At 32.3% G+C, this 26,765-nt stretch overlaps 1 protein-coding gene across 2 annotated transcripts in view; it reads right to left on the bottom strand.

Annotated features, from left to right (window-relative positions):
* LOC127730479 (citrate synthase, mitochondrial-like) overlaps nucleotides 1-24,260 on the bottom strand; it is a 45,071-nt gene extending 20,811 nt beyond the window's left edge. For both annotated transcript variants that reach the window (XR_007995118.1, XM_052238908.1), the window contains exons 1-3: nucleotides 24,126-24,260; nucleotides 20,828-20,878; nucleotides 6,383-6,490 (exon numbers count right to left, since the gene is read on the bottom strand). Coding sequence is in view for 1 of the 2 variants with exons in the window: in XM_052238908.1 (XP_052094868.1) it covers nucleotides 6,383-6,490; nucleotides 20,828-20,878; nucleotides 24,126-24,173 (207 nt within the window). In the remaining variant the exon portion in view is untranslated. The remainder of the gene's footprint in view (nucleotides 1-6,382; nucleotides 6,491-20,827; nucleotides 20,879-24,125) is intronic.
* Between the last annotated feature and the right edge of the window lie 2,505 nt (nucleotides 24,261-26,765).

Below are 26,765 nucleotides of genomic sequence, written 5' to 3' on the forward strand. Positions count from 1 at the left end.
AATTAAACATTACATTGTATAAAGCATTGATTGTAGTTGATTCAACTATAATCATGTACAAAGGAAGATAACTCCAATTTTAATAAAATGCTTCGCTGGGGCGCAGCTTGATACGACCGCAGAGGTCGAACCCTGAACAGTTGGGGCAAGTATGGACACAACATTCAAGCTTGATACAGCTCTGAATTTGGATTGTTATTAAATATTTGACACAGCATAGGTTTCTGACACAGAAAGAATGTGGTCTAAGAACTTGAATTTTTTTAATTTACCTATTATGGTCCAATGTCCAAAATCAAAATACATGGTTAAATTCAGCATATCAAAGAACCCCATATATTCAATTTTTGTTAAAATCAAACAAAGTTTAATTTTGGACCCCAACTTGGACAAACTTGAAAACTTGGCCCATAATCAAAAATCTAAACACATGTTTAGATTCAGCATATCAAAGAACCCCAAGAATTCAATTTTTGCTAAAATCAAACTGTGTTTAATTTTGGACCCTTTGGACCTTAATGTAGACCAATTTAAAAAACGGGACTTAAAATTAAAAATCTAAATACACGGTTAGATTTGGAATATCAAAGAACCCCAATAATTCAATTTTTTGATGAAATCAAACAAAGTTTAATTTTGGACCCTTTTGACCTCAATATGAACCAATTTGATAGCAGGGCCCACAAATAAAAAATCTAAATTCATGGTTAGATTCAGCATATCAAAGAACCCCATATATTCAATTTTTGTTGAAATCAAAAAAAGTTTAATTTTGGACCCCAACTTGGACCAACTTGAAAACTGGGCCCATAATCAAAAAATCTAAACACATGTTTAGATTCAGCATATCAAAGAACCCCAAGAATTCAATTTTTGTTAAAATCAAACTAAGTTTAATTTTGGACCCTTTGGACCTCAATGAAGACCAATTTAAAAAAAACGGGACCCAAATTAAAAATCTAAATACACGGTTAGATTTGGCATATCAAAGAACCCCAATAATTCAATTTTTGATGAAATCAAACAAAGGTTAATTTTGGACCCCAATTTGGACCAACTTGAAAACTGGGCCCATAATCAAAAATCTAAATACATGTTTAGATTCAGCATATCAAAGAACCCCATATATTCAATTTTTTGTTGAAATCAAACAAAGTTTAAATACTGGACCCTATCTTGGACCAACTTGAAAACTGGGCCCATAATCAAAAATCTAAACACATGTTTAGATTCAGCATATCAAAGAACCCCAAGAATTCAATTTTTGTTAAAATCAAACTAAGTTTAATTTTGGACCCTTTGGACCTTAATGTAGACCAATTTAAAAAACAGGACCCAAAATTAAAAATCTAAATACACGGTTAGATTTGGAATATCAAAGAACCCTAATAATTCAATTTTAGATGAAATCAAACAAAGTTTAATTTTGGACCCTTTTGACCTCAATATGAACCAATTTGATAACGGGGTCCACAAATAAAAAATCTAAATACATGGTTAGATTCAGCATATCAAAGAACCCCATATATTCAATTTTTGTTGAAATCAAACAAAGTTTAATTTTGGACCCCAATTTGGACCAACTTGAAAAATGGGCCAAAAATCAAAAATCTAAATACATGTTTAGATTCAGCATATCAAAGAACCTCATATATTCAATTTTTGCTAAAATCAAACAAAGTTTAATTTTGGACCCTTTGGACCTTAATGTAGACCAATTTGAAAACTGGACCCAAAATTAAAAATCTAAATACACTGTTAGATTCGGCATAACAAATAAATAAATGTGATCAAAGATTTTACAAATCTAATGCGCCATACTGTGCAATTAAAGATTACTTCTTGAAATTTTTCAATATTTGAAATTTGAAAAAAAAATAATATTTGAAGAATAATTCTTTTTAATTTCTGAAATCTGAAATGAGAAAAAATTGACCCCCCACAATTTCTTTTTATCCCCCCCCCCCCTTTTTTTCCCCCAAAAAATTCTTTCCCTCAAGATATGGTCAAAATCTCAATTCAAATTTCCAATGGAGTTGGCAACCATAATTACCCATTTAAATTTACCATAGTGCTAACTTAATCTATTTTATAATAGAATTAAAAATATAGTGTCAAATCTTTCATATGGATTTTTTTGTAAAAAAAAAGATGCAACATTTGCAGATATTTTTACTGGTCTTCCTTTATAAATATGCATTTCTTTAAACATAATTTAAAAGCAGTGTAAGGGAAGTAACTAAAACGTTGTATTTGGATTACCTCCCTTACACTGTTTTAAATTATCTTTATTGTTCATTAACCATTACTTTATACAGGGTTTAAGCTAGGATTTTGAGGGCTTTAGTCACTTTTGCGCGGGATGAAAATCAACCTTATTTTGGGTAGCAGCAAGGGACCTAGGATATATATTACTATCTATACATCTTTGTCAGACTTTGAAGGACTTAGGCATACTAGGCAGTTACATGTACTGCATGATTTGACTGATGTGGCACTTTAATACGAAGATTAGGATATAAGATCTAGAAATTTAGTTCACAATTTCACTTCAGTTAGATTCAGGGTACATTCCTAATCAGCAGAAGTTGGGATCCATTTTTTTTTAAGGTTCATGTGGACCCTTTGGCTAAAATGGCTGCATTTTCACCTCAAAATTTACTCTGAGGACAGACAAACCTGCGCATCTCGAAAAGTTTTAAGGCATAGCATGCCCTAGATAAATAAACTTCTAATGCATTGTATGTTTTAGAAAATTTAAAACTTAACTGGATTTAGCAGTGCACTTTTTTTCGTCCCTGCAGAAGATGATAAAATTAACAAACAGTTGAGTTTCACTTGATATGGTCCACTCAGGTACACAGTTTAAATCACCAATTATTGTCAGGTATCTATTGTCCATCTATTGTCCATGTCAATCAAAACAGTTCACTTCAATTATTACCTGTGGGGAAGTTCTCAAACCTCTTTCCCAACTTTGTTTATTTTGGCACCTTCTGGTGGAATGAAAAAAAGTGCACTGCAAAATCCGGTTAAGTTTTTAATTTTCTAAAACATAAAATATATTTGAATTTTATTTATCTAGGGCATGCTATGCCTTAAAACTTTTCCAGATGCACAGGTTTGTCTGTACTCAGAGTAAATTTTGAGGTGAAAATGCAGCCATTTTAGACGAAGGGTCCACATGAACCTTAAACCAGGAATCACAGCATAAATGAACTTGTAAGGACTATTTCACTGCATTATTCATACTCATTATCTTTAAAAATGTTTTAAAGCGATATTTAGAATTAATTCTGTAAAGTTGGAAACAAGAATTTGTACAAATCCTTATTGGAACTATTCTAATGACTTTAAATTGTAAATTTATCATGAATAGATCACGTTTACTTTCGATTTCCAAATAAAATGAAAACGGGAAGTGACAAGTGGATAATAAATTCAGAATGAATCCGGATTCATCTACGGATTGGTTCGTGTTTAAAAAAGGCAGCAAATTATCATTTTTTAAATCAAATTTGCTAAATAAGAACCATATTTGTCTCCCTCGTTTAGTTTGATACTTAATTATTTCGTGTTTTACGTTTTAGTGTCTTTAAAGTCATAAGAATACTTTCGCGCATGCGCAGTTCATCGTAAAGGAAGCACCTGTTTGACGCTTGAAAACATTTCTGAATGTTATGAATAAAGTTCTTTCTTTTTAATCGAAATTGTCGAAAGTTTTTGATTAAAAGTTATATCAAATATGACGAAAATACGTTCATTTGACGAAACTACGACAAGCGAACTGCAAATTGTGATCGTTTGAGAAATATTGAAATTAAAATGCGAACTGTCCGAGGGAAAACTCAAAATGACGAAACTACGACAAAAGAACTGCAAATTGTTCTCGTTTGATAAATATTGAAATTGAAATGCCGACTGACTGGTTTTACTGGGGAAAATAATTATGATGATCAATTATGAGGTTGATAAATAATTAACGGATTAGTGACCCATCCAATGGCGATAAGCGGATTATCTGTAATCAGAACTTATAACACCTGTTGTAAATGTTAATTAGCTGAGGGTCATAAACTTGTCAGAAACAATAAGACAGGTAGAATTATAGTATTTTCATGCGAAAATATTTTTACTCTTTCCAAATTAAAGTGACGAAATTGATTTGGAATACTTTCGTCATTTTGAAAACCATTTCATAAATGACGAAAATGACGAGCGCTAGCAAAATCACTGCTTTATATATAATTTAAAAGCAGTGTAAGGGAGATAATTTCAAAGAGGTATTTGATTTATCTCCCTTACACTGCTTTAAATTATGTTATGTACTAAAGTATTTGTCCATTAACCAGTACAACCTTGTTTTTCCCCCTTTTTTGCCCCTAATTCCTAAACGGTTTGAGCCATAACCCCCCAAAGCAAATCCTAACCATCCCTTTGTGGTATGGAAACTTGTAGTATAATTTCAGAGAGATCCATACACCGTTCCACAGTTATTGTCTGGAAACTAGAAAATGCTTATTTTTGGCCCCTTTTTGGCCCCTAATTCCTTAACTGTTGGTACCATAACCCCCAAAATCAATCCCAACCTTCCTTTTGTGGTATTTAACCTTATGGTCAAATTTCAAAAAGATCCATTCACTTAAACTAAAGTTAGAGTGCGAAAACCAATGTGTATTCGGACGACGACGACGACGCCAACGTCATACCAATATACGACCACAAAATTTTTTTGCGGTCGTATAAAAATTACTTGATATTTAGAAAAAAAAATGAAAAATTTAGCTGTAAAGGGCATATATAACTCTAGCACAGTAAAAGTGACGGCACCAAAATTCAAACTTGATCTGTATATTGTGGTAATAAGCATTGTGTATAAGTTTCATAACATTTGGTTGAGGCAAACTTAAGTTAGAGAACGGAAACTTTGTAAAGGGGCATATATATAGTGATGCCACCAAAATTCAAACTTGATCTGTATTTAGTGGTAATAAGCATTGTGTATAAGTTTCATAATATTTGGTTGAGGCAAACTAAAGTTAGAGAACGGAAACCAACTTAGGGATGTAGTACAGACAGACAAGGGTAAAACTTAATGCCCCCTCTGCTACGGTTGGGGCATAAAAATATGCGTAAAGAGCTTTAAAACTAAAAAAAACATTAGAGTAGTCTTCCGAAAGTAGTATAATTCTCTTGTTGCTTAATATTCTTACTAAAACTTCTCATCTTATAAATCAAGTACATGTATAATGAATAAAAGGGGAATGTGTCCATGGGACACAGATGATGCCCCCGCTTGCATATAATATTAAGTTATAAAGGGACATAACTGAAGAACGGTACAAGTGACGCTACCCAAATTTGTTACCGATCTGAGTTTTGTAGTAACAAGTATTGTGTATAAGTTTCATAACATTTGGTTGAGGCAAACTTAAGTTACAGAATGGAAACGAAAAATTCAGCAACTTTTCCATTTGTAAAGGGCGTAACTCTAGAACGGTAAAAGTGACACCACCAAAAATCAAACTCAATCTGTATTTTGAAGTAATAAGCATTGTGTATAAGTTTCATAACATTTGGTTGAGGCAAACTTAAGTTTTCCTTTTGTAAAGGGAAATAACTCTAGAATGGTTAAAGTGACACCACCAAAATTCAACTTGATCTGTATTTTGTGGTAATAAGCATTGTGTATAAGTTTCATAACATTTGGTTGAGGTTACGGTGTAACTTAAGTTAGAGAACAGAAGCGAAAAATTCAACAATTTTTTCATTTGTAAAGGAGCATAACTCTAAAACAGTTTAAGTGATGACATCAAAATTCAAACTTGATCTGTGTTTTGTGGTAATAAGCATTGTGTATAAGTTTCATAATATTTGGTTGAGGCTTACTTAAGTTAGAGAACGGCAACAAAAAACTCAGCAATTTTTCCATTTGTAAAGGGGCATAACTCGAGAACGGTTAAAGTGACTACACCAAAATTCATACTGAGGTGACAAGATGTGTTTGCAAACCAATGGACAGGCACATTCAGATGCAAAGTAATATTACAATGTCTTTTTTTCTCAAGTTTGTACATGTAGTAACGAAATAATTCGTATAAACCAAAATTTTTTTTTTAAGATTATTAACGCAACACATTATTTTTAAGTTTTACCAACCCAATACTTAGATTTAAAATGTAAGCTGGCATGATTACATTTATACTGTGTTGTTGTGCATTTTTTTCTGCATAATTTCTTAGTTTCTAATGAAATGGCTTTGTTAAATGAAAATTGACTTTTAAGGAAGAGTTTTCCTCACATTTTTCTGGTTTTTTTTTCTAATTTTTTATCAACATTACTATACAATTATCCTGATGTGTATCAATATTGATTTTATTACCATATCAAGTGTAACTTCACCAACTTTCTTGTTACCATACTCCTTTCTTAATGCTACAACTTCTTTCTGTTTTTCTGGTATCAAGTCTGCTAATACATCCTTCAAGTTCTGGAAAATTAATTAATGAAGTAACTAGGGGCTCAAAAGAATATTTGTCATCTACTATCTTCTACAATGATCTTCTTCATACTACATGTAGTTAGAAAGAGTAGGAATTTTAATAACATGTTAAAAATTATGGTTTTTGCTATTTATCTTCCTTTAAAAGCTTAAGCATTTCTGAAACTTATAGATTATCTATGGTTCTATTTATAAACAAGAGGGAGTCTTCCTGCTACAATCTAATTGAAAGGTAATATCGCTGAGATTAGATGTAGCCAAGAAGGTTCCTAGAGTTTAAAGACCATAGATAATTTGTTTGACGCTATTCCCCAAGGCTTATGGTGTCATCATAGTCTCGCCCTATTCAACTGGAAAACCTCATCTCTAATATTAAAGTAGCTTTAATGGAAAATAATCACACAGAAATATCAAAGTAAAATTAATAAAAATAGCTACATGTATAACATGTTTTTATCCCTTTTCCTAGTAAGTATAGATAATAACATGCCCTTTTCCATATTGGCCCTGGTATCATCCCGAGACTCCCATATCGGCCTCATGGCTTTAGCCGAGGGCCGATATGGGTCGAGGGATGATACCAGGGCCAATATGGAAAAGACATGTTATAATCTATTTATCACATATTTAAGTTCTGCAGAAAAGAGAAAAAAGTTCAATTATAACAATTTAATGAAATATAACAGGTAAAATCTTAAAAATTTTATCACAAAAGTTTTATCACATTTTCAAATTTAGTTTTTATCATTTACTCCATAGAAATTTATTGTCACATTTCCACTTATTTTTGAATATGGCAATACACAAACGCGAGAATTTGGCATAATCGGGGCTAAATCTATAACTGTTGGTTGTGCATTGTTACTAGTTGCCATTGTAGCAGAATTCTCCTCATAACTTTCAATACAAGCAACCATTGCATCGACATCTACATTTGTTAAATCATCATCTGTTAATTGTTCAATATTGTGAATGGATGTACTTGGCTGATTAGAGATATTTTCATGTTTATTAATTATAGATCCTCGGTTACCAGAAGAGATGTCACTCAAAATGTTTGACATTTTTTCTTGCTGCTCTAGAGAACAAGGTTGGCAAAAAAGCGGTCAATACTAGTATTGACCAGGCCAGCGGTAAATACCGGTAAATACCGGGAAATACTGGCAAATACTGGTCAATACTGGCAAATACTGGTCAATTGAAATTTTGTTAAGATATTACTATTAAATACAGTCCCTACCTGGTCCAACTACAGGGTAAATGGACAAATATATTCACAGGACAGTTACATTGTAAAGGACAAAAACTCACAATTAATTAGTTCACAAGTTTTTGAATATGTAAGGGAAAATCCTTGAAATGAATTCATTGTAATGTTTATGAGATTGATAATGAACATGGTTAAATGAAGATTTATTAAATATTAATCCTACAAAGGATATTTCTTGGTACCATGAAGCCAGTCAAGAAAAAGACTATGACAGCTTGTTTTCTTAACAGTTATTTCAGCAAATGTAATAAAACAATGTCTTAAAAATTAGTCTTTTCTTAATCAAAGAAATAGTTCTTTCAAAATTGCATTGTGACTTTCTGTCCTGTGATATTTAGCCCTACATTCAATTACTGTTAGTCATGAAAATATGAAAGTTTTCAAGTCAAAATTATACTTTTTTAATGTTATCTTTTCTTATATAAATTGAAATTATACATGAACACATCATGGACAGTGATTATTAGAATAAAATTAAAGAAAAAGAAAACAGCAGCCAAAGTATAGATCCTTCAAAATTTCACTTTTCTGTATTTACATGATTTAGTTTTAGAAGATATTTATCATGCAGTTGATTAGTCAGGAATAAAATAATTGTTTTATTAAAACAGTCTTCAAAAATAACTTTTATGACTTTTTTCCTGTTATGTCAACATTTATTAGGGGACAGTTGTAATACTGAATAAACTTTTGACACCTGCTTGCCATTTAATAGGTAATGCCCTGATAATCTAGTCACCTGTAATTCTATTTACCTGTTAAAATCAAACCTTTTCAAGAAAAAAAAATATATATTTTATACATGTTGAAATAACTGACATGACTGATATAGCAATTTTATATTCATACCTAAACTATGTTATATCATTACCCATAAGAACTGAATAAGTCATTATTCATGCTAATAGTTGATAAAACATACCAATATCAATCCTTTTTATAAACTGAATCATGCCATATGAATAAAGTTAAAATAATTTCCCCTATCAACTAAGATTTAACTAACATTGATAGTAAAATCTGTCAAAAGGACCATGAAAATTTCAATTGTCCAGTATTTGCCAGTATTGACCACTTGAGGAGTATTGACCGGGGCGGTAAATACCGGTAAATACCACTGGTAAATACCGGGGGTGGTATTTTCCGCCCAACCTTGCTAGAGAAGCAGAGCTATATTGGTTTATAGATTGAACATTACGGTGTCCAGTCAACTGCATTATCTGGGTAGCTTCAACGTTAGATTGTAATAATGAAGTAACTGTTGTTTTTCTGGCACTGTGGTTAACTTTACGGCCTGTGAGACCAGCTTTAAGAGACATAGTTTTTGCCAAGTCACCAAGCTTGTTTTTTCCCAGTGGTTGTTTACTGAACCACAATGCTCTAATAGATGGGAGAGTGCTGTCAGGGGTAATATTGTGAAGTGTTGACAGATACATCCTACTGTCTGGTGTCAAAGTATCAACAGGCTGTCTTTTCATGAACTCTTTAAATGCATTTACAGGACATCTTGGGTCACCTACAAAGAAGACCAATGATTAAACATACAAAATAAAAGAAGAAACTTCTTTTTTCAAAACATATAACATTTTTTTTCAAATATTCTTTAATGTAAATCGCAGAGAATATATGTTTTGTTATGTATTAAGAATACGATTTCGGCTTTTTTTGTGTTCTGTTCCGATTGCTGCAAAGTAGTTTTATTGTAAGTTAATATGAATTGATATTACAAATACGTGTTTTTGTAAGATTAAAATATCATGATGTAATTCTATACGGTATTTACCTGGGTTTTCAAACATTTTAGGTGCAAACGACCTTGTATTTCCAGACTCCCCTTGTCTTGTTTTTGTCATTCTTTCAGAATATTCAAGATAGTGCTTTCCTTCAGATGTTGCTTTCATGGTTACATCACCAAATAACATATCTGTATGCTCTTGTCTACTTCTCATTCCAAAATGGAGACAGTTATTTAACCATATTGTGTTTGTTAAGGCTCAGGGTTACCTAAAATAACATACATTGAATATGAAATTATGCGAAATTACATGTATATATATATGGCCTTCCAAATATGAATAATTTATATTCAAGTTTACTTACATTATACAAATACAACTACCTTTTTTCTTTTATTCAAAGAAATTCTATTAATTGAGAGGAGATTCTCTGGAAATCACTTTTTAATTTATAATAAAGAATAGGCATAATATTAAAAATACAACTATAGTTATTGTATAACTGAAACTTTTGACGGACTTTAATTACTATCCCATTATAAAACGGGAACTGCGTTTTAACTATAAAATAAATCTTAAATACTTTATTAATACTTGATTTTTAAAACTTACTTATTCCTAGCAGATTTTTGTTGAACAAGGAATCAATTTCATCAGAAGTGAAGGGGTCTGCACGTCTTTTTTTGTTTCCAAGTCCTTTCCCTTTCAATGCTTTGCGCTTCGCCCATAGAACATCCCGAGAGTGAGCAAATTCCTTGTCCTTTATAATACTGATGTTGTTTTTTCCATTCAGATATCTATTTATGGATGATTGAATGCACTTTAGCGAATCTGGCTCATATTCTTTCTTATCTTTTGTACGTACGGCTATGTAAAATCTTGCCAGATACATATTCATCGCTTCAACTGGAATATCCTCTGGATTGCGTAATTCTCCGGCACTTTTTAACCACTCCTTTAGAATTTTAATGTCACTTTCAGTTTTTTTCCTTGTGTTAGCGTTTTTCATTTCCTCTACAAAGTCTGCCGTATCGCTTTCCTCCACTGCGATGAAACGAGCACCGTCATTGTTCGCCATTGTCGTTAAGGACGCAATGACGTCACGTCATTTGGAATCAGGGCACAATAACCAATAACCTCTTTTTTGCCCCGGGAAATTTTGAGGTTATTGCATATGCAAAACCCAACGTATTCGTAACAAATATGTGATAATAACACAATATTGTGTATTAAAATATTTTCTGATCAAATACTGAAAAACTGCATTAATTTAAAACACCATATCAGGTAATATTAATGATATCAAAATAATAATAATTCCCATAAAAGATTTGAACTCTTCCTTGATATAAGTTTATTAAAAAAAAGTTCTCGCCAGGCTGATCATTCAAGCCTGAATAGGCTAAGGTGTTTTGTACCATAATAATTTAACTTCTTGGAACATTAAGTTTTAATTCATTATTGACATGTTTTATCATGTTTATTCACTTATTATAAAATCATGTTAATGTACCTTCATAATAATGGCTCTTTGTAAGTTAAAGTTCTGTAAGGAAAATTTTTAAAAGAAAACAGATTTTTTTTATTACAAAATGTTATTCTGATCATAAGAAGTAAAAAGTAAAATGTTTTTTTTTTAAATAAAAGCATGTCTCTCCCATTTGACTAGTTATCAACGGTATGCTTCATCAAAAGATTCATCTGACAACCATCTGATGCAGTGTTTACAATAAATTACCTAGTAATTATTCTGGTCAAGTTTGAATTAAATTAATAAAAATTTCAAAGGAGTAAAATTAAATATAATTTCTCATGTCTATATGCTATTCATATTATAAAACTGCTTAGAAACCAATTCATATTTTATATGCAGACACTTGAGCCCCTAAAATGCACCTGTCAAATTTTGCTGTTTAAAGTTTCTACATTACCTGTCTATTATAATTTTCGAGATAATGGACAAAAACTAGAAATAAGAAAAGAATTGTCATTTTAATAAGGCTTATAATCTATTAAGAGTCCTCTAATGAGTCCTGTCATTTTCTCATTTTTGTAGATCTTGTAGCAATGACCATTTTTGCTATTCACAATTTCTTACTACCTATCATATTGATCTAAATAATAGCAAAGGGCATTTAACTCCTAAAAGGGGTCAATAAACATTTAAGGCCATGCTAACTTACTGGGTAGATCTTATTATGCTAAACATTTTTACTATTAACAATTTCTCTATTATAGTTTCTGCAAAAAAAGCAAAAAATTAGTAAAAAATGTCAGGGACAATAACTCATAAAAAGGGTAAAATGACAGGATAATTTTGTAGATCTTATTTTGCTGTACATTTTTGACATTTACAATTATTCTTTTTCTGTTATAGTTTCTGCCAAAAAACACTAAAATTGGTAAAAATCGTCCTTCAAGCAAATTACTCATAAAAGTGGTCAATTGACAATTTTGGTCATTTGGCCTTTCTGTCGAAATAATTTTGTTGAAACTTAACTATTTAAAGATTCTCTCTATCTTTTACAGTTTCTGCAAAAAAAGGGTAAACAATCATCTTTTAAAAGGCAATAACCTGATAAGGGGTCAATTGAGGATATCAACCATGCTGAATTATTTGTTGATCTTATTATTAAATTTCTGTCCATTTTAACTGTTTTAAGTTTATCTCTATCTACAATAAAGGAGTAGGTTTGATAAGCCCTCAAACGGCCCCATTTCTAGCTACAATTTCAAATTAGGATTTATTGACCAATATCACAATGAATAATAGCTAATACAATGACTAGTTAGAAAATATGTCTTTTTGTTGAAAATTTAACTACTTGTGTTCAATTCATGACATCACAAATAGCACTCATTTTGATTTTCCAAGAAAATTTAATGAAACAGGTAAATTTTCATTATTTTGTTTGACAGGAAACATAGAGCACATGCGTCGACAAAAAAGATCTTTACATGTAATGTTTGTTTTAACATTTTACATATCTGACTTTAATATTTAGTTTGTCGATGCCTGCACACTGTTTCAGAGGCCTTAATTTGATTGCAATCCGTACAATTTTTCCAAATTTTGCAAAAATCTCTATTTTTGGCCTCTTTGGGATGTAAAAATCAACACTTCAAAATAAAACTTGGACAAAAAAAGTTCTATTTGACTTTCTCACATGTCCTTATATCAACTTAACACATTTTTTCTCTTGAAACATTGAACTTAATAATCGGGGCCCAATATGGCCCTTACCGAACTTACTTCTTTGAAGATAAACAAAATCTGCAAAATTTGTTAAAAGTTGACATTCAGGGACAATAACTAATAAAATGCTTCGCTGGGCGCAGCTTGATACGACCGCAGAGGTCGAACCCTGAACAGTTAGGGCAAGTATGGACACAACATTCAAGCTTGATACAGCTCTGAATTTGGATTGTGATTAAATAATTGACACAGCATAGGTTTCTGACACAGAAAGAATGTGGTCTAAGAACTTGAATTTTTTTAATTTACCTATTATGGTCCAATGTCCAAAATCAAAATACATATTTAGATTCAGCATATCAAAGAACCCCATATATTCAATTTTTGTTGAAATCAAACAAAGTTAAATTTTGGACCCCAACTTGGACAAACTTGAAAACTGGGCCCATAATCAAAAATCTAAACACATGTTTAGATTCAGCATATCAAAGAACCCCAAAAATTCAATTTTTGTTAAAATCAAACTAAGTTTAATTTTGGACCCTTTGGACCTTAATGTAGACCAATTTAAAAAACGTGACCCAAAATTAAAAATCTAAATACAAGGTTAGATTTGGAATATCAAAGAACCCCAATAATTCAATTTTTGATGAAATCAAACAAAGTTTAATTTTGGACCCTTTTGACCTCAATATGAACCAATTTGATAGCGGGGCCCACAAATAAAAAATCTAAATACATGGTTAGATTCAGCATATCAAAGAACCCCATATATTCAATTTTTGTTGAAATCAAAAAAAGTTTAATTTTGGACCCTAACTTGGACCAACTTGAAAACTGGACCCATAATCAAAAATCTAAACACATGTTTAGATTCAGCATATCAAAGAACCCCAAGAATTCAATTTTTGTTAAAATCAAACTAAGTTTAATTTTGGACCCTTTGGACCTTAATGTAGACCAATTTAAAAAACGGGACCCAAAATTAAAAATCTAAATACACAGTTAGATTTGGCATATCAAAGAACCCCAATAATTCAATTTTTGATGAAATCAAACAAAGTTTAATTTTGGACCCTTTTGACCTCAATATGAACCAATTTGATAGCGGGCCCACAAATAAAAAAACTAAATACATGGTTAGATTTAGCATATCAAAGAACCCCATATATTCAATTTTTGTAGAAATCAAACAAAGTTTAATTTTGGACCCCAATTTGGACCAACTTGAAAACTGGGCCAAAAATCTAAAATCTAAATACATGTTGAAATTCAGCATATCAAAGAACCCCATATATTCAATTTTTGTTGAAATCAAACAAAGTTTAATTTTGGACCCCAACTTGGAACAACTTGAAAACTGGGCCATAATCAACAAGAGTGCACACGCTGAAATGTCTCGCTTTCTTTACTAATCATTGATATTATGTTGATAGTCCTAAATATAAAGCTTTATTACAACTGTCACATAAACTTAACATTAACCAAGAAAACTAAACATTGACCAATGAACCATGAAAATGAGGTCAAGGTCAGATGAACCATGCTAGGCAGGCATGTACAGCTAACAATTCTTCCATACAACAAATATAGTTGACCTATTGCTTATAGTTTAAGAAAAACAGACGAAAACACAAAAACTTAACACTGAGCAATGAACCTTGAAAATGAGGTCAAGGTCAAATAAAACCTGCGTGACTGACATATAGATCATAAAATATTTCCATACACCAAATATAGTTGAACTATTGCATATAGTATTAGAAAAAAAAGACCAAAACTCAAAAACTTAACTTTGACCACTGAACCATGAAAATGAGGTCAAGGTAAGATGACACCTGCCAGCTAGACATGTACACCTTACAATCATTCCATACACCAAATATAGCTGACCTATTGCATGCAGTATTAGAAACTAGAGGCTCTCAAGAGCCTGTGTCGCTCACCTGACTCTACTTTGGTTTTAGAAATCATGTAAAGATAGATAAAAATCATAACAGATACCCAAATAATGATTGAGGCCAAATTTTGATTAATATTGGTCCTGTTATTTAATAAAATATCCTGGTGGCCATCTTGAACAGTAAATCGGCAACAAAGTAGCAACACTTGGTCAGCACTTCATAAGGAACATTCATGCCATGTTTGGTTTCATTCCATTCAGTGGTACTCTAAAAGAAGACATTTGTATGTATTTCCCATAGGGTCCTATGTTAAACTAAGCCCCCCCCCCCCCCCCTAGCGGCTATCTTGGATGATGGATCGACTGCAAAGTAACAACACTTGGTCAGCAACTCATAAGGAACATTCATGCCATGTTTGGTTCAATTCCATTCAGTGGTTCTCTAAAAGAAGACAATTGTATGTATTTCCCATAGGGTCCTATGTTAAACTAAGTCCCCCGCTGTCGGCCATCTTGGATGATGGATCGGCTGCAAAGTAACAACACTTGGTCAACATCTCATAAGGAACATTCATGCCATGTTTGGTTCCATTCCATTTATTGGTTCTCTAAAAGAAGACATTTTTATGTATTTCCCAAAGGATCCTATGTAAAACTAAGTCTCCCGCTGGGGGCCATCTTGGATGATGGATCGGCTACAAAGTAACAACACTTGGTCAGCATCTCATAAGGAAGATTCATGCCATGTTTGGTTTCATTCCATTCAGTGGTTCACTAAAAGAAGACATTTGTATGTATTTCCCATAGGGTCCTATGTTAAACTAAGTCCCCCGCTGGCGGCCATCTTGGATGATGGATCGGCTACAAAGTAACAACACTTGGTCAGAACCTCATAAGGAACATTCATGCCATGTTTGGTTTCATTCCATTCAGTGGTTCTCTAAAAGAAGACATTTGTATGTATTTCCCATAGGGTCCTATGTTAAACTAAGTCCCCCGCTGGCGGCCATCTTGGATGATGGACCGACTGCAAAGTAACAACACTTAGTCAGCATCTCATACAGAACATTCATGCCATGTTTGGTTCCATTCCATTCAGTGGTTCTCTAAAAGAAGACATTTTTATGTATTTCCCATAGGGTCCTATGTTAAACTAAGTCCCCCGCTGGCGGCCATCTTGGATGATGGATCGGCTACAAAGTAACAACACTTGGTCAGCACCTCATAAGGAACATTCATGCCATGTTTGGTTTCATTCCATTCAGTGGTTCTCTAAAAGAAGACATTTGTATGTATTTCCCATAGGGTCCTATGTTAAACTAAGTTCCCCGATGGCGGCCATCTTGGATGATGGATCGGCTACAAAGTAACAACACATGGTCAGCACCTCATAAGGAACATTCATGCCATGTTTGGTTTTATTCCATTCAGTGGTTCTCTAAAAGAAGTCATTTGTATGCATTTCCCATAGGGTCCTATGTTAAACTAAGTCCCCCGCTGGCGGCCATCTTGGATGATGGATCGGCTACAAAGTAACAACACTTGGTGAGCACCTCATAAGGAACATTCATGCCATGTTTGGTTTTATTCCATTCAGTGGATCACTAAAAGAAGTCATTTGTATGCATTTCCCATAGGGTCCTATGTTAAACTAAGTCCCCCGCTGGCGGCCATCTTGGATGATGGATCGGCTACAAAGTAACAACACTTGGTCAGCACCTCATAAGGAACATTCATGCCATGTTTGGTTTCATTCCATTCAGTGGTTCTCTAGAAGAAGTTCAAAATGTAAAAAGTTAACTCCGACGACGGACGACGCCGGACGACGGACGCCAAGTGATGAGAAAAGCTCACTTGGCCCTTTGGGCCAGGTGAGCTAAAAAAGACCAAAACTCAAAAACTTAACTTTGACCACTGAACCATGAAAATGAGGTCAAAGTCAGATGACACCTGCCAGCTAGACATGTACACCTTACAATCATTCCATACACCAAATATAGTAGACCTATTGCATACAGTATAAGAAAAACAGACCAAAACACAAAAACTTAACTATAACCACTGAACCATGAAAATGAGGTCAAGGTCAGATGACACCTGCCAGTTGGACATGTACACCTTACAGTCCTTCCATACACTGAATATACTAGACCTATTGCTTATAGTATCTGAGATATGGACTTGACCACGAAAACTTAACCTTGTTCACTGATCCATGAAATGAGGTCGAGGTCAAGTGAAAACTGTCTGACGGGCATGAGGACCTTGCAAGGTACGCACATACCAAATATAGTTATCCTATTACTTATAATAAGAGAGAATTTAACATTACAAAAAATCTGAACTTTTTTTTCAAGTAGTCACTGAACCATGAAAATGAGGTCAAGGACATTGGACATGTGACTGACTGAAACTTCGTAACATGAGGCATCCATATACAAAGTATGAAGCATCCAGGTCTTCCATCTTCTAAAATATAAAGCTTTTAAAAAGTTAGCTAACGCCGCCGCCGCCGCCGGATCGCTATCCCTATGTCGAGCTTTCTGCGACAAAAGTCGCAGGCTCGACAAAAATCTAAATACATGTTAAGTTTCAGCATATCAAAGAACCACAAGAATTCAATTTTTGTTAAAATCAAACTAAGTTTAATTTTGGACCCTTTGGACCTTAATGTAGACAAATTTAAAAAACAGGACCCAAAATTAAAAATCTAAATACACAGTTAGATTTGGCATATCAAAGAACCCCAATAATTCAATTTTTGATGAAATCAAACGAAGTTTAATTTTGGACCCTTTTGACCTCAATATGAACCAATTTGATAGCGGGGTCCAAAAATAAAAAATCTAAATACATAGTTAGATTCAGCATATCAAAGAACCCCATATATTCAATTTTTGTTGAAATCAAACAAAGTTTAATTTTGGACCCCAATTTGGACCAACTTGAAAACTGGGCCAAAAATCAAAAATCTAAATACATGTTTAGATTCAGCATATCAAAGAACCCCATATATTCAATTTTTGTTAAAATCAAACAAAGTTTAATTTTGGACCCTTTGGACCTTAATGTAGACCAATTTGAAAACTGGACCCAAAATTAAAAATCTAAATACACGGTTAGATTCGGCATAACAAATAAATAAATGTGGTCAAAGATTTTACAAATCTAATGCGCCATACTGTGCAATTAAAGATTACTTCTTGAAATTTTTCAATATTTGAAATTTGAAAAAAAAATAATATTTGAAGAATAATTCTTTTTAATTTCTGAAATCTGAAATGAGAAAAAATTGACCCCCCTACAATTTCTTTTACCCCCCCCCCCCTTTTTTTCCCCCAAAAAATTCTTTCCCTCAAGATATGGTCATTATCTCAATCAAATTTCCAATGGAGTTTGCAACCATAATTACCCCTTTTGAATTTACCATAGTGCTAACTTAATCTATTTTATAATAGAATTTAAAATATAGTGTCAAATCTTTCATATGGATTTTTTTGTAAAAAAAAAAGATGCAACATTTGCAGATATTTTTACTGGTCTTCCTTTATAAATATGCATTTCTTTAAACATAATTTAAAAGCAGTGTAAGGGAAGTAACCAAAACGTTGTATTTGGATTACCTCCCTTACACTGTTTTAAATGATCTTAATTGTTCATTAACCATTACTTTATACATAATTTAAAAGCAGTGTAAGGGAGATAATTTCAATGATGTATTTGATTTATCTCCCTTACACTGCTTTATATATGTTTTGTACTAAAGTATTTGTCCATTAACCAGGACAACCTTGTTTTTCCCCCTTTTTTGTCCCTAATTCCTAAACGGTTTGAGCCATAACCCCCCAAAGCAAATCCTAACCATCTCTTTGTGGTGTGGAAACTTGTAGTATAATTTCAGAGAGATCCATACACCGTTCCACAGTTATTGTCTGGAAACTAGAAAATGCTTATTTTTGGCCCCTTTTTGGCCCCTAATTCCTTAACTGTTGGTACCATAACCCCCAAAATCAATCCCCACCTACCTTTTGTGGTATTGAACCGTATGGTAAAATTTCAAAGAGATCCATTCACTTAAACTAAACTACGACGACGACATCGACGCCAACGTCATACCAATATACGACCGCAAATTTTTGCGGTCGTATAAAAAATGGGTTTTCTGATAGATAAAATATACCTTGAGCTGCTGGACATGTTTACATGTGTCAGTTTTGCTTTTAATAAATTAGTTTTTGGGATACAAGCCAAACACTGCATTTAACCTCTTATAATCTATTTTTAGCAAAAGCGACCATGTTTGATGATGGAACAAATCTTTGGCTAAAATTTTTAAACAAGATTCCCTAAGGAACATTCAGGTAGAGTTTGGTAATTTTTGTTCTTATAGATTCAAAGGAGAAGATAATTATTTTTATGACAAGGATGGACAACAGACACCAATTTAGTGCTGGCAATAGCTCACATGGCTTTTTAGGCCAGGAGAGCTAATAAATGATTTCCAATAGGTGAATTTGAAATTGACCTACATCAATGTGATAAGTTATTAGGGAACAGACCTCAACTTGATAACTTAACATTACCAAATTTTGGTGCATTAACTGTCAGAGGTAAGGATACTTATGTTCTGCAACAAAGTTTGAAAAGAAGGACTCAGTGTTGATGGTCTTCTCATAAAGGGTGATATGTGCACTTGGCTTGAAGAATGAGATTGACTTTGACTGGTTTTGAATTGTAACAAGTTTTAAGTAATTTTGAGTTTTTGAATGCCTTATTTTATGACTTTAGGGGGAATATCCAACTAAATGTAAATATCTTACAAAGGGTACAAAACTCATTATTTTGCCCTCAACCATTTTTGTTTTTTCACTTTAATTATTGCTTCCCGAGCCTTTTGGTATATACAAAAAGTTACCCTTCCTTTTTACTCTGAACTTTTTAGTTAAAGCTACCAGTCGGTCATTACTACTGGTCTAGAAAAACAACCTCTTCAAACCACTGGATATTTTCCCAGTATGACTTTTCAAAGCAAATTGTGAAAACTTTGTAGTGAAACCATTTGTGACTTTGACATTAATTAACAACTGATGTTAAAAAACAGGGCATTTGAATACAACTAAAACCTTATAACTACAGTTATCATACTGTCATACAGTTGACCATAACATATTGATAAGATTGTAAAGACATGATTCTTGTTTACTTGATGATAGAAACAAAAATCAAGAGTAAACGATTGAAAAATTATCAAATATTATACACTATAATAATTGACAACAACGATACATCTGCTTCATTGAATCCCAGTTAAAATGTTCAAAATCATACTTATAAGTTATATATAACTTTTAATACTAGCAAATAATAATCTGCTATAGGATCCAGTACAATCAAGGCAAGGTTATATATGAGATTTTAAACATAAAGGGTTTAAATAATTAATACAGATACATCCTTGTTCAGATTTAGTCATTACCGACAAAAGTAATAAGTATATTGTGCTGTCAGATATGATAAGCTTCTGAAGTTTTAGTAACCAGAGTGACACATAATCCAACTCTGATGCTTTGTGAAATTTTGAATGTAACTTTTGGCTTCCCAGATATATTATTGAGAGTTGCCTATACCAGTAAAAATTATTGAACAATATACATTTGTATAAAGGTTTTATTAACAAAATGTGTTATATTTTGTTTATTTTATTATAATCATGATAAATTTGATATCAATAGCAATGTTGACTAGTGGAGTTAAACATTAGCAAACCATTGTTATACCTTGTAGGTTGTATTTTTTTAATCATCTGTATAAAGGAGAATCTCAAGTATAGAATGGAAAATACAAATTTCTTTAGATCTTTTTTTTCATTTATTAATTACATTTTCCAAACAAATAGGACAAATACATGTACTAGTATATCAAAATGAAATACTGATTACAAATCTATCATACCTATTTGATTATTCCAAATATTTTTTATACTGTTGACCAACACTTATATTGAGTACCTAACCAAGACACAATGGAAAGAAAACTGAATGTGATAAAACATTTGATTCAGCACTTTTGTCATGATATTGTCTTCTGTGATACAGAAGTCTGCACTTTTAAAAGCTGTATCGAAAATTGAAAAATACAAAATTTTATCAACAGTTAAAAAAACTTTTATTCATAAGTCTGTTTAGACTGTTGTCACACCTGAACAAATGAAGTTACTTACTGTACTGGAAGATGCATTTCGTACACCTATTGAGACAGCTGGAAACAGCACCTAATGAAACAGAAAAACTTTATTAAAACATAAAAAAAAATATAATGAATTTTTCATTTGAGAAAACATGTGATTGCTTCTTTCTTTTTAAATCTCACAGTTCTGTTTTCCTTTCTTTTTAAATCTCACAGTTCTGTTTTCCTTTCTTTCTTTTTAAATCTTACCGTTCTGTTTTCCTTTCTTTAAATTTTTAGACTGACTCTCTTGTGTCTGCTTTAAGTCTAGTGGCAAATATTTCATGCTTAAAACCAATGACACCACACATGAATGAAAAAGGTTTTGAAAAGTCGATGGACCACTCCAGGCATTATATAACTAATTCTGGAACATATTAAATCATAATTTTGAAATCAAGATTCAAGTTCTATGCAGTAGAAAATGCTTTGTTTCACAAATTCACAACAGACTGATAAACATAAACTGCTGACACATATATCAGAGTTCTCGAAAAGTGGTGGTCATAGGGATTTGACCACCAAAATTTGCAAAGGTCCAGCACAATTTTAGTATTTTGCAATAGAAATAATAGTGAGGACCACCATATTTTCCTCAAGGACCACCAGGGGAAAAAAGATTTCAAGAACTCTGATATATGTCTTGCTTGTCTGTTCAATTTACATGTCATTTTGATAGTGAAATGCAAATGCCAGGTGAAATAAAAATGGCAATACTTTGAATAATATGTAAAACATTCAGTCAATGAACTATGACTGAAGGTGCAGGGCCAAGTAATCTTTGAGGAAATGAGATATGCCAATGCTAATACAAATAAAGAGTTGCACCATGAGCACACGATACGCCGGTCACTTTTTCAACGAATAAAGTTCCATAACTTCTCAATGTCATATATGAAATTTATAAAAAAAAAAACTTAAAGGGAGCTTATTTAAATAGATATAAATATGATAAACCAGTCACCAAAGTTTCATGAAAACAGCTCAAAGCATTTTAGAGTTATTGTCCGAAAACTGAAAAATCCCCCCCTTTTTTATGAATAAAATTCTGTAACTCCGAAATGTAAAATCTAAAATTTATGAAAATCGAAAGGGAGCTTACGTCAATTATAGATATGAACAATTCACAAAAGCTATCTTTTAGTTATTTATTTTATTGGCACATCCAGTATGTTGCCTAAGGCGGCATTTTGATGCCAATACATTTCAGGTGGAACCACTCTTGACACCCGTCGTTCGCTATTAATAGATCCATAATATAGAGTTGGGTCCCTGTCCCAAAATATGTTTCGACAATTAGCCTCGAAAGTAACAATAACTATTTCCGGTCTCACTAATTAGCGACAAGAAGAAGTATACGCTGATGACCAAATTTTGTTTAAATTGTGTCCGGTTTGTTTCAACTGTTCTGCCAGTTTTGTATTTTCCCTCAACTCATATAAACTGGTGCCACTAGTGGGACAGTAACTAAATACCTTTCTAGAGCTCATTCCATCACCCTTCGGTTTATTTTGGGTAGGTGTGGCTAAGTTTTAGATTTTTATGTAGTACTTGTGAACATTAGATCATGTAAGACAGTTTTGCAAGTCCTATCAACTATTCGCCAGACCTACTTTTTTTTTGAATAATAAATAAGTTTCCAGTTGGATCATTCATCAAGAGAAATGAAAAAAAAAAATCTTTTTGAGAAAACTAAAATAATACTTGTATGTTTTTGTTTAATTTTAATTACATAGAATTATCTGGTCATTATTTGTCCCGTTTTAGAAATTTTGGTTTCCATTGCTTTTCAACTATATAACTGATTTGGCCTTTCACTGTTCCAACTGATTTAATTCTTGCACCACTGATTAGTCATATCCTCGTTAAGGCGCGTATACTCGCCCTGGATGTGCCATTGCATGAACCCGTGCGTCAGAGGAACACTTCCTGATAACACTAGCTGAGTCTTGTTATCATCATAATTATCCCTCAGCTATCAAAAAGAAGCTGAAAACATGCTTCTATTCAATGTTTTTACCGGAAATTTACTTTAGTTTTAATTCATTCATCATCATTCATAAACCCTAAGCAATACGAAAATAATTATGATCACATGACTTACACTAATTGGATAAACAAAGAGAAGATCGAAATCTGTTTACATCAGCACGTTCAGAACAACGGACAAATCCAACAGGGACCCAGATTTGATGTAACGCTCTAATTTTAGAACGAAAGGAGATCTCCAATTATAACTATTACAAACATAAATTTACATGAAATAACGCACACGAAAACGACTAGAAGGGTTGAGAACGCATGGTTTTGACATTTAATTGGGTTTACCTGTGCATGAATTGGGTTTTTGAACGCTGCAATCGTCAATTGCATTGGGTTTTCAATAGTTTTTATTGCGTGATCACGCAAATAAGCAGCTTATCTGGAGCTCTGCGACACTATATAAATTATGATTCATTCATTTATACACTTTGATGAAAACAGTACATTTTGTAAATACATTATCTTAAACATATTCTTAACATGCTTTAGGTTCATCAAAAGGAATTGAAAAATATGGCTGTGTTTACACCACAAAATCTACTGTGAGTACAGAAAAAATCACTTTATTACACATTTTTAAAAAAAAAACATTCATACATTATTTTTATATTTTGAAATAAGGAATTGATTAAGATTCCTTGGCGCTGTAATTGTTTTCTTGTGGCTAAAATTATTCTTCTTGATACTTCTTATTCTTTATTTCTGTAAATTCAGAAAGTATTGCGTGCATTTACTATTTCGATTTTTGAAGAATGGACGAAAATGCAAGATTAATTATTGCGATTTCTGGAAAAGCTGCCTACACTGGCTACAGACATATGTATCAGATATCATAATGCGACCTCATATCAATGCGATTAATAAAAACATTGCAATAATTTCAGAATTTACAGAAGTGAGACCCACTATTTCTTATTACAATATAAGGTTACTTTTTGACAATTTGCGGGTTATAATATAATAGCTAATGGCAAAATAAATGCCTAGTACTAGTAGTAGTAATACATCAATTGATCATTTAGGCAACTAGTCACAACGTGTTTTATACTCTGTCTTTATAAATTATATCATTACATACTTTCTCTTCATGAGTATTCAAGAATAAGCTCACTTTCTGGCGATTTCGTAACGAGATAGGTAAATATGGGAGGTCATAATATAATTTTTGTTATCAACTATACACTGTCTTGGTGACATGCCTCCCAGTGTAATTTCTCCTCTTAATTTGAGGAGACATGATAAACTCATACCTTGCTTTGTTGTAAAGCTGATGAGGCTACAGTTCTTATCATAGACATAGTGAATATAAGTGTCTCCTCGTCAAAAAGAAAGTTGTAAGCACACCGGCAACCAAGGTCAGTAGAGTGACGTCACAAAAAGGAAATGGATTTAGGATTATACTATAAACCTGAACGCCGACCCGAGAAGATGGAAATATATATTCCTGTATAATATTTAATTAAAGGAGTCATTTGGAAAAACTTAATAATACTGATATTATTAAACAAAACAAAAACTTGCTTTCAACGAACATCTAAAAAAAAACGATGTGCCGTAAGGAAAGGGGTATAGACTGCCAAATTCATTACAACCGAATTGACTAAAACTTTTTAATTTGATTTATAACATCAAGGATCCTTTATAACATACTAAGATGTTTATCAGAACTACAAAAGTTTCATTGGGAACAATAAACCATGCAGTACATCGTAATAATTTAAAGTATCAGCTTTTCTTGCCTTTTTCAAATTTAAAACTAAAAAACTTGGTATAATTTAAAGTATCAGCTTTTCTTGCCTTTTTCAAATTTAAAACTGAAAAACTTGGTCTGAACAAGGATTTGTATAGCTATATATAACTATACAAATCCTTGGTCTGGATAACACATGTAAACAACTACTAGAAAGCCATCTATTTATCCATCGAAATGAACTCCGAATCCTGCCGATGGTCATGTTACCCGATATAAACATACTCATAGATATAAATCCCGTGACAAAAAGACACATTGCCATGATTGCCATGATTGATTGTTGGTTGCTTAATGTCCAGCGGTAAATATTTCATGGATGTTCAGGACCAGATATAAACAGACACACACGTGCAATAGTATAATAACGTTACCTTTCTAGGAAAGATTGAATATGTTTAACATATGGACAACCCGTATCTCCAAATAAGGCCCCCTTGAGTCAAGTTAAAGGTTGCATACATGTATACGCGCGGACCCAAAAGATTTTTTCAAGTTTAATTTTATTTCAGAATTAATTGCTCATTTAAATCTTTGAAGTACAAATATAAATATCGTCCAACTCCATTTTTTTATGTTTTTAAAAAAACCCATGCAATTCACTTCATTTAGTTGTTTTCATTTTCATTTCAGTAAAAAAAATCATTTAAAGCTTAAAGTACAAATCTTATATCATGGACTTGTTATTTGGTTGGGGTCCCTATAAATAAAACATAATTTGAACTTTATTTGTAGACTGATATAAAAGCTTCTTCTCCTTCTTGCTATATAGGCTGAACTGTCACTTTCGATAAAAAATACGGCCCTTAAATCTATTCTATTGCATGCATATCATCCCTGAAAAGATCAAAGAATGTTTTCAACTGCTCATGAAGTGATAAAACATAATACATCTAAGATAATTAACATAAATAAGCGACCTTAAATGATTAGTTGTCATGTACAGTTAGTAATATATTTATTAATAACTACAGTACGGAAGTCCCGAGGCTGTGCACACTGTCTGGAACGACGGTCACCAAGATGCAATATGTTTTCTTTTTTACATCTACCATTCTAACCCATATCAATTCGGATTACTAATTAGTCTTATTGGTATATTTTTATACCTACCCTTCATCCCAAACACACAAAAACACAAAAAGAAGAAAAAAACAAATAAAATCAAACAAACAATCAACAAAACGAAACAAAAGCAAAAAAAAAACAACAAAATGTATCACTTTATTAGACGTGTACTCTGTGAAAATAATTATTTATGCAATTGAACAATCTACGGATTTATTTGTAAAATAAGATTTTTTTTTCAATTTTAATTAAGAGACCCATGAATCCAAACAGTTTACTATGGTTTACGAAAGTGAAATTTTGATAATCATATATACTCAGATAAATCATCTAATAACAATACAATACACTTGAAATAACTATCTAGGATTCAGAAACAAGCAAATTTGCTTTGACCAGAGACATATAATATTGTATTTTATGTCTCTGCTTTGACAAATCGTCTCCTAACATACAAATAATATACGTATTGGTAAAAACACAAATATTGGTATGCTCTGCAATGAATAAATAAATATATGAAAAAGGTGAAAAATATAATAGAAAATAAAGAAAGAACATGAAATGATGTATTGTATGTATTACAGTGACTTTGTAAAATCATGGAATTTGTAAATTACTGAAGGATTTAGTGATTTTGTAAAATCCCTCATTTACAAGTTTTAAACTTTATATCGGAAATGAATTTTCCTTAATATCGATAGAACATTAATTGTTTAAATATATTCATTGAATATACTACTGGTTTTCACTATCTTAAAGTTACTATGAATAAAAGACATTTGTACTGATATAAAGACTGCACAATTCATCTATTTTTGCATAATAAGTTTGGGTAACATCTACTGTTATATAATTTCTCAACTTTTCGACAGCCGGGCACACCTATTTTTCACATCTCCACATTGAAGAACTTCATACCTACACTCTTTTGAATAGTATTAAACAAAATTTACTTTTTATTTGATTTTCATCCAAAGAGTGGAAAAAATATAGAAAATTATGTATTCCGATGTGAAAGCATGGATACAGTATCTTAGATATGACCAAGGCAAGTGAAGCATGAAAAATG

The sequence above is a fragment of the Mytilus californianus genome, unplaced genomic scaffold (assembly GCF_021869535.1).
Source record: "Mytilus californianus isolate M0D057914Y unplaced genomic scaffold, xbMytCali1.0.p SCAF_2, whole genome shotgun sequence".
Lineage (NCBI taxonomy): Eukaryota > Metazoa > Mollusca > Bivalvia > Mytilida > Mytilidae > Mytilus > Mytilus californianus.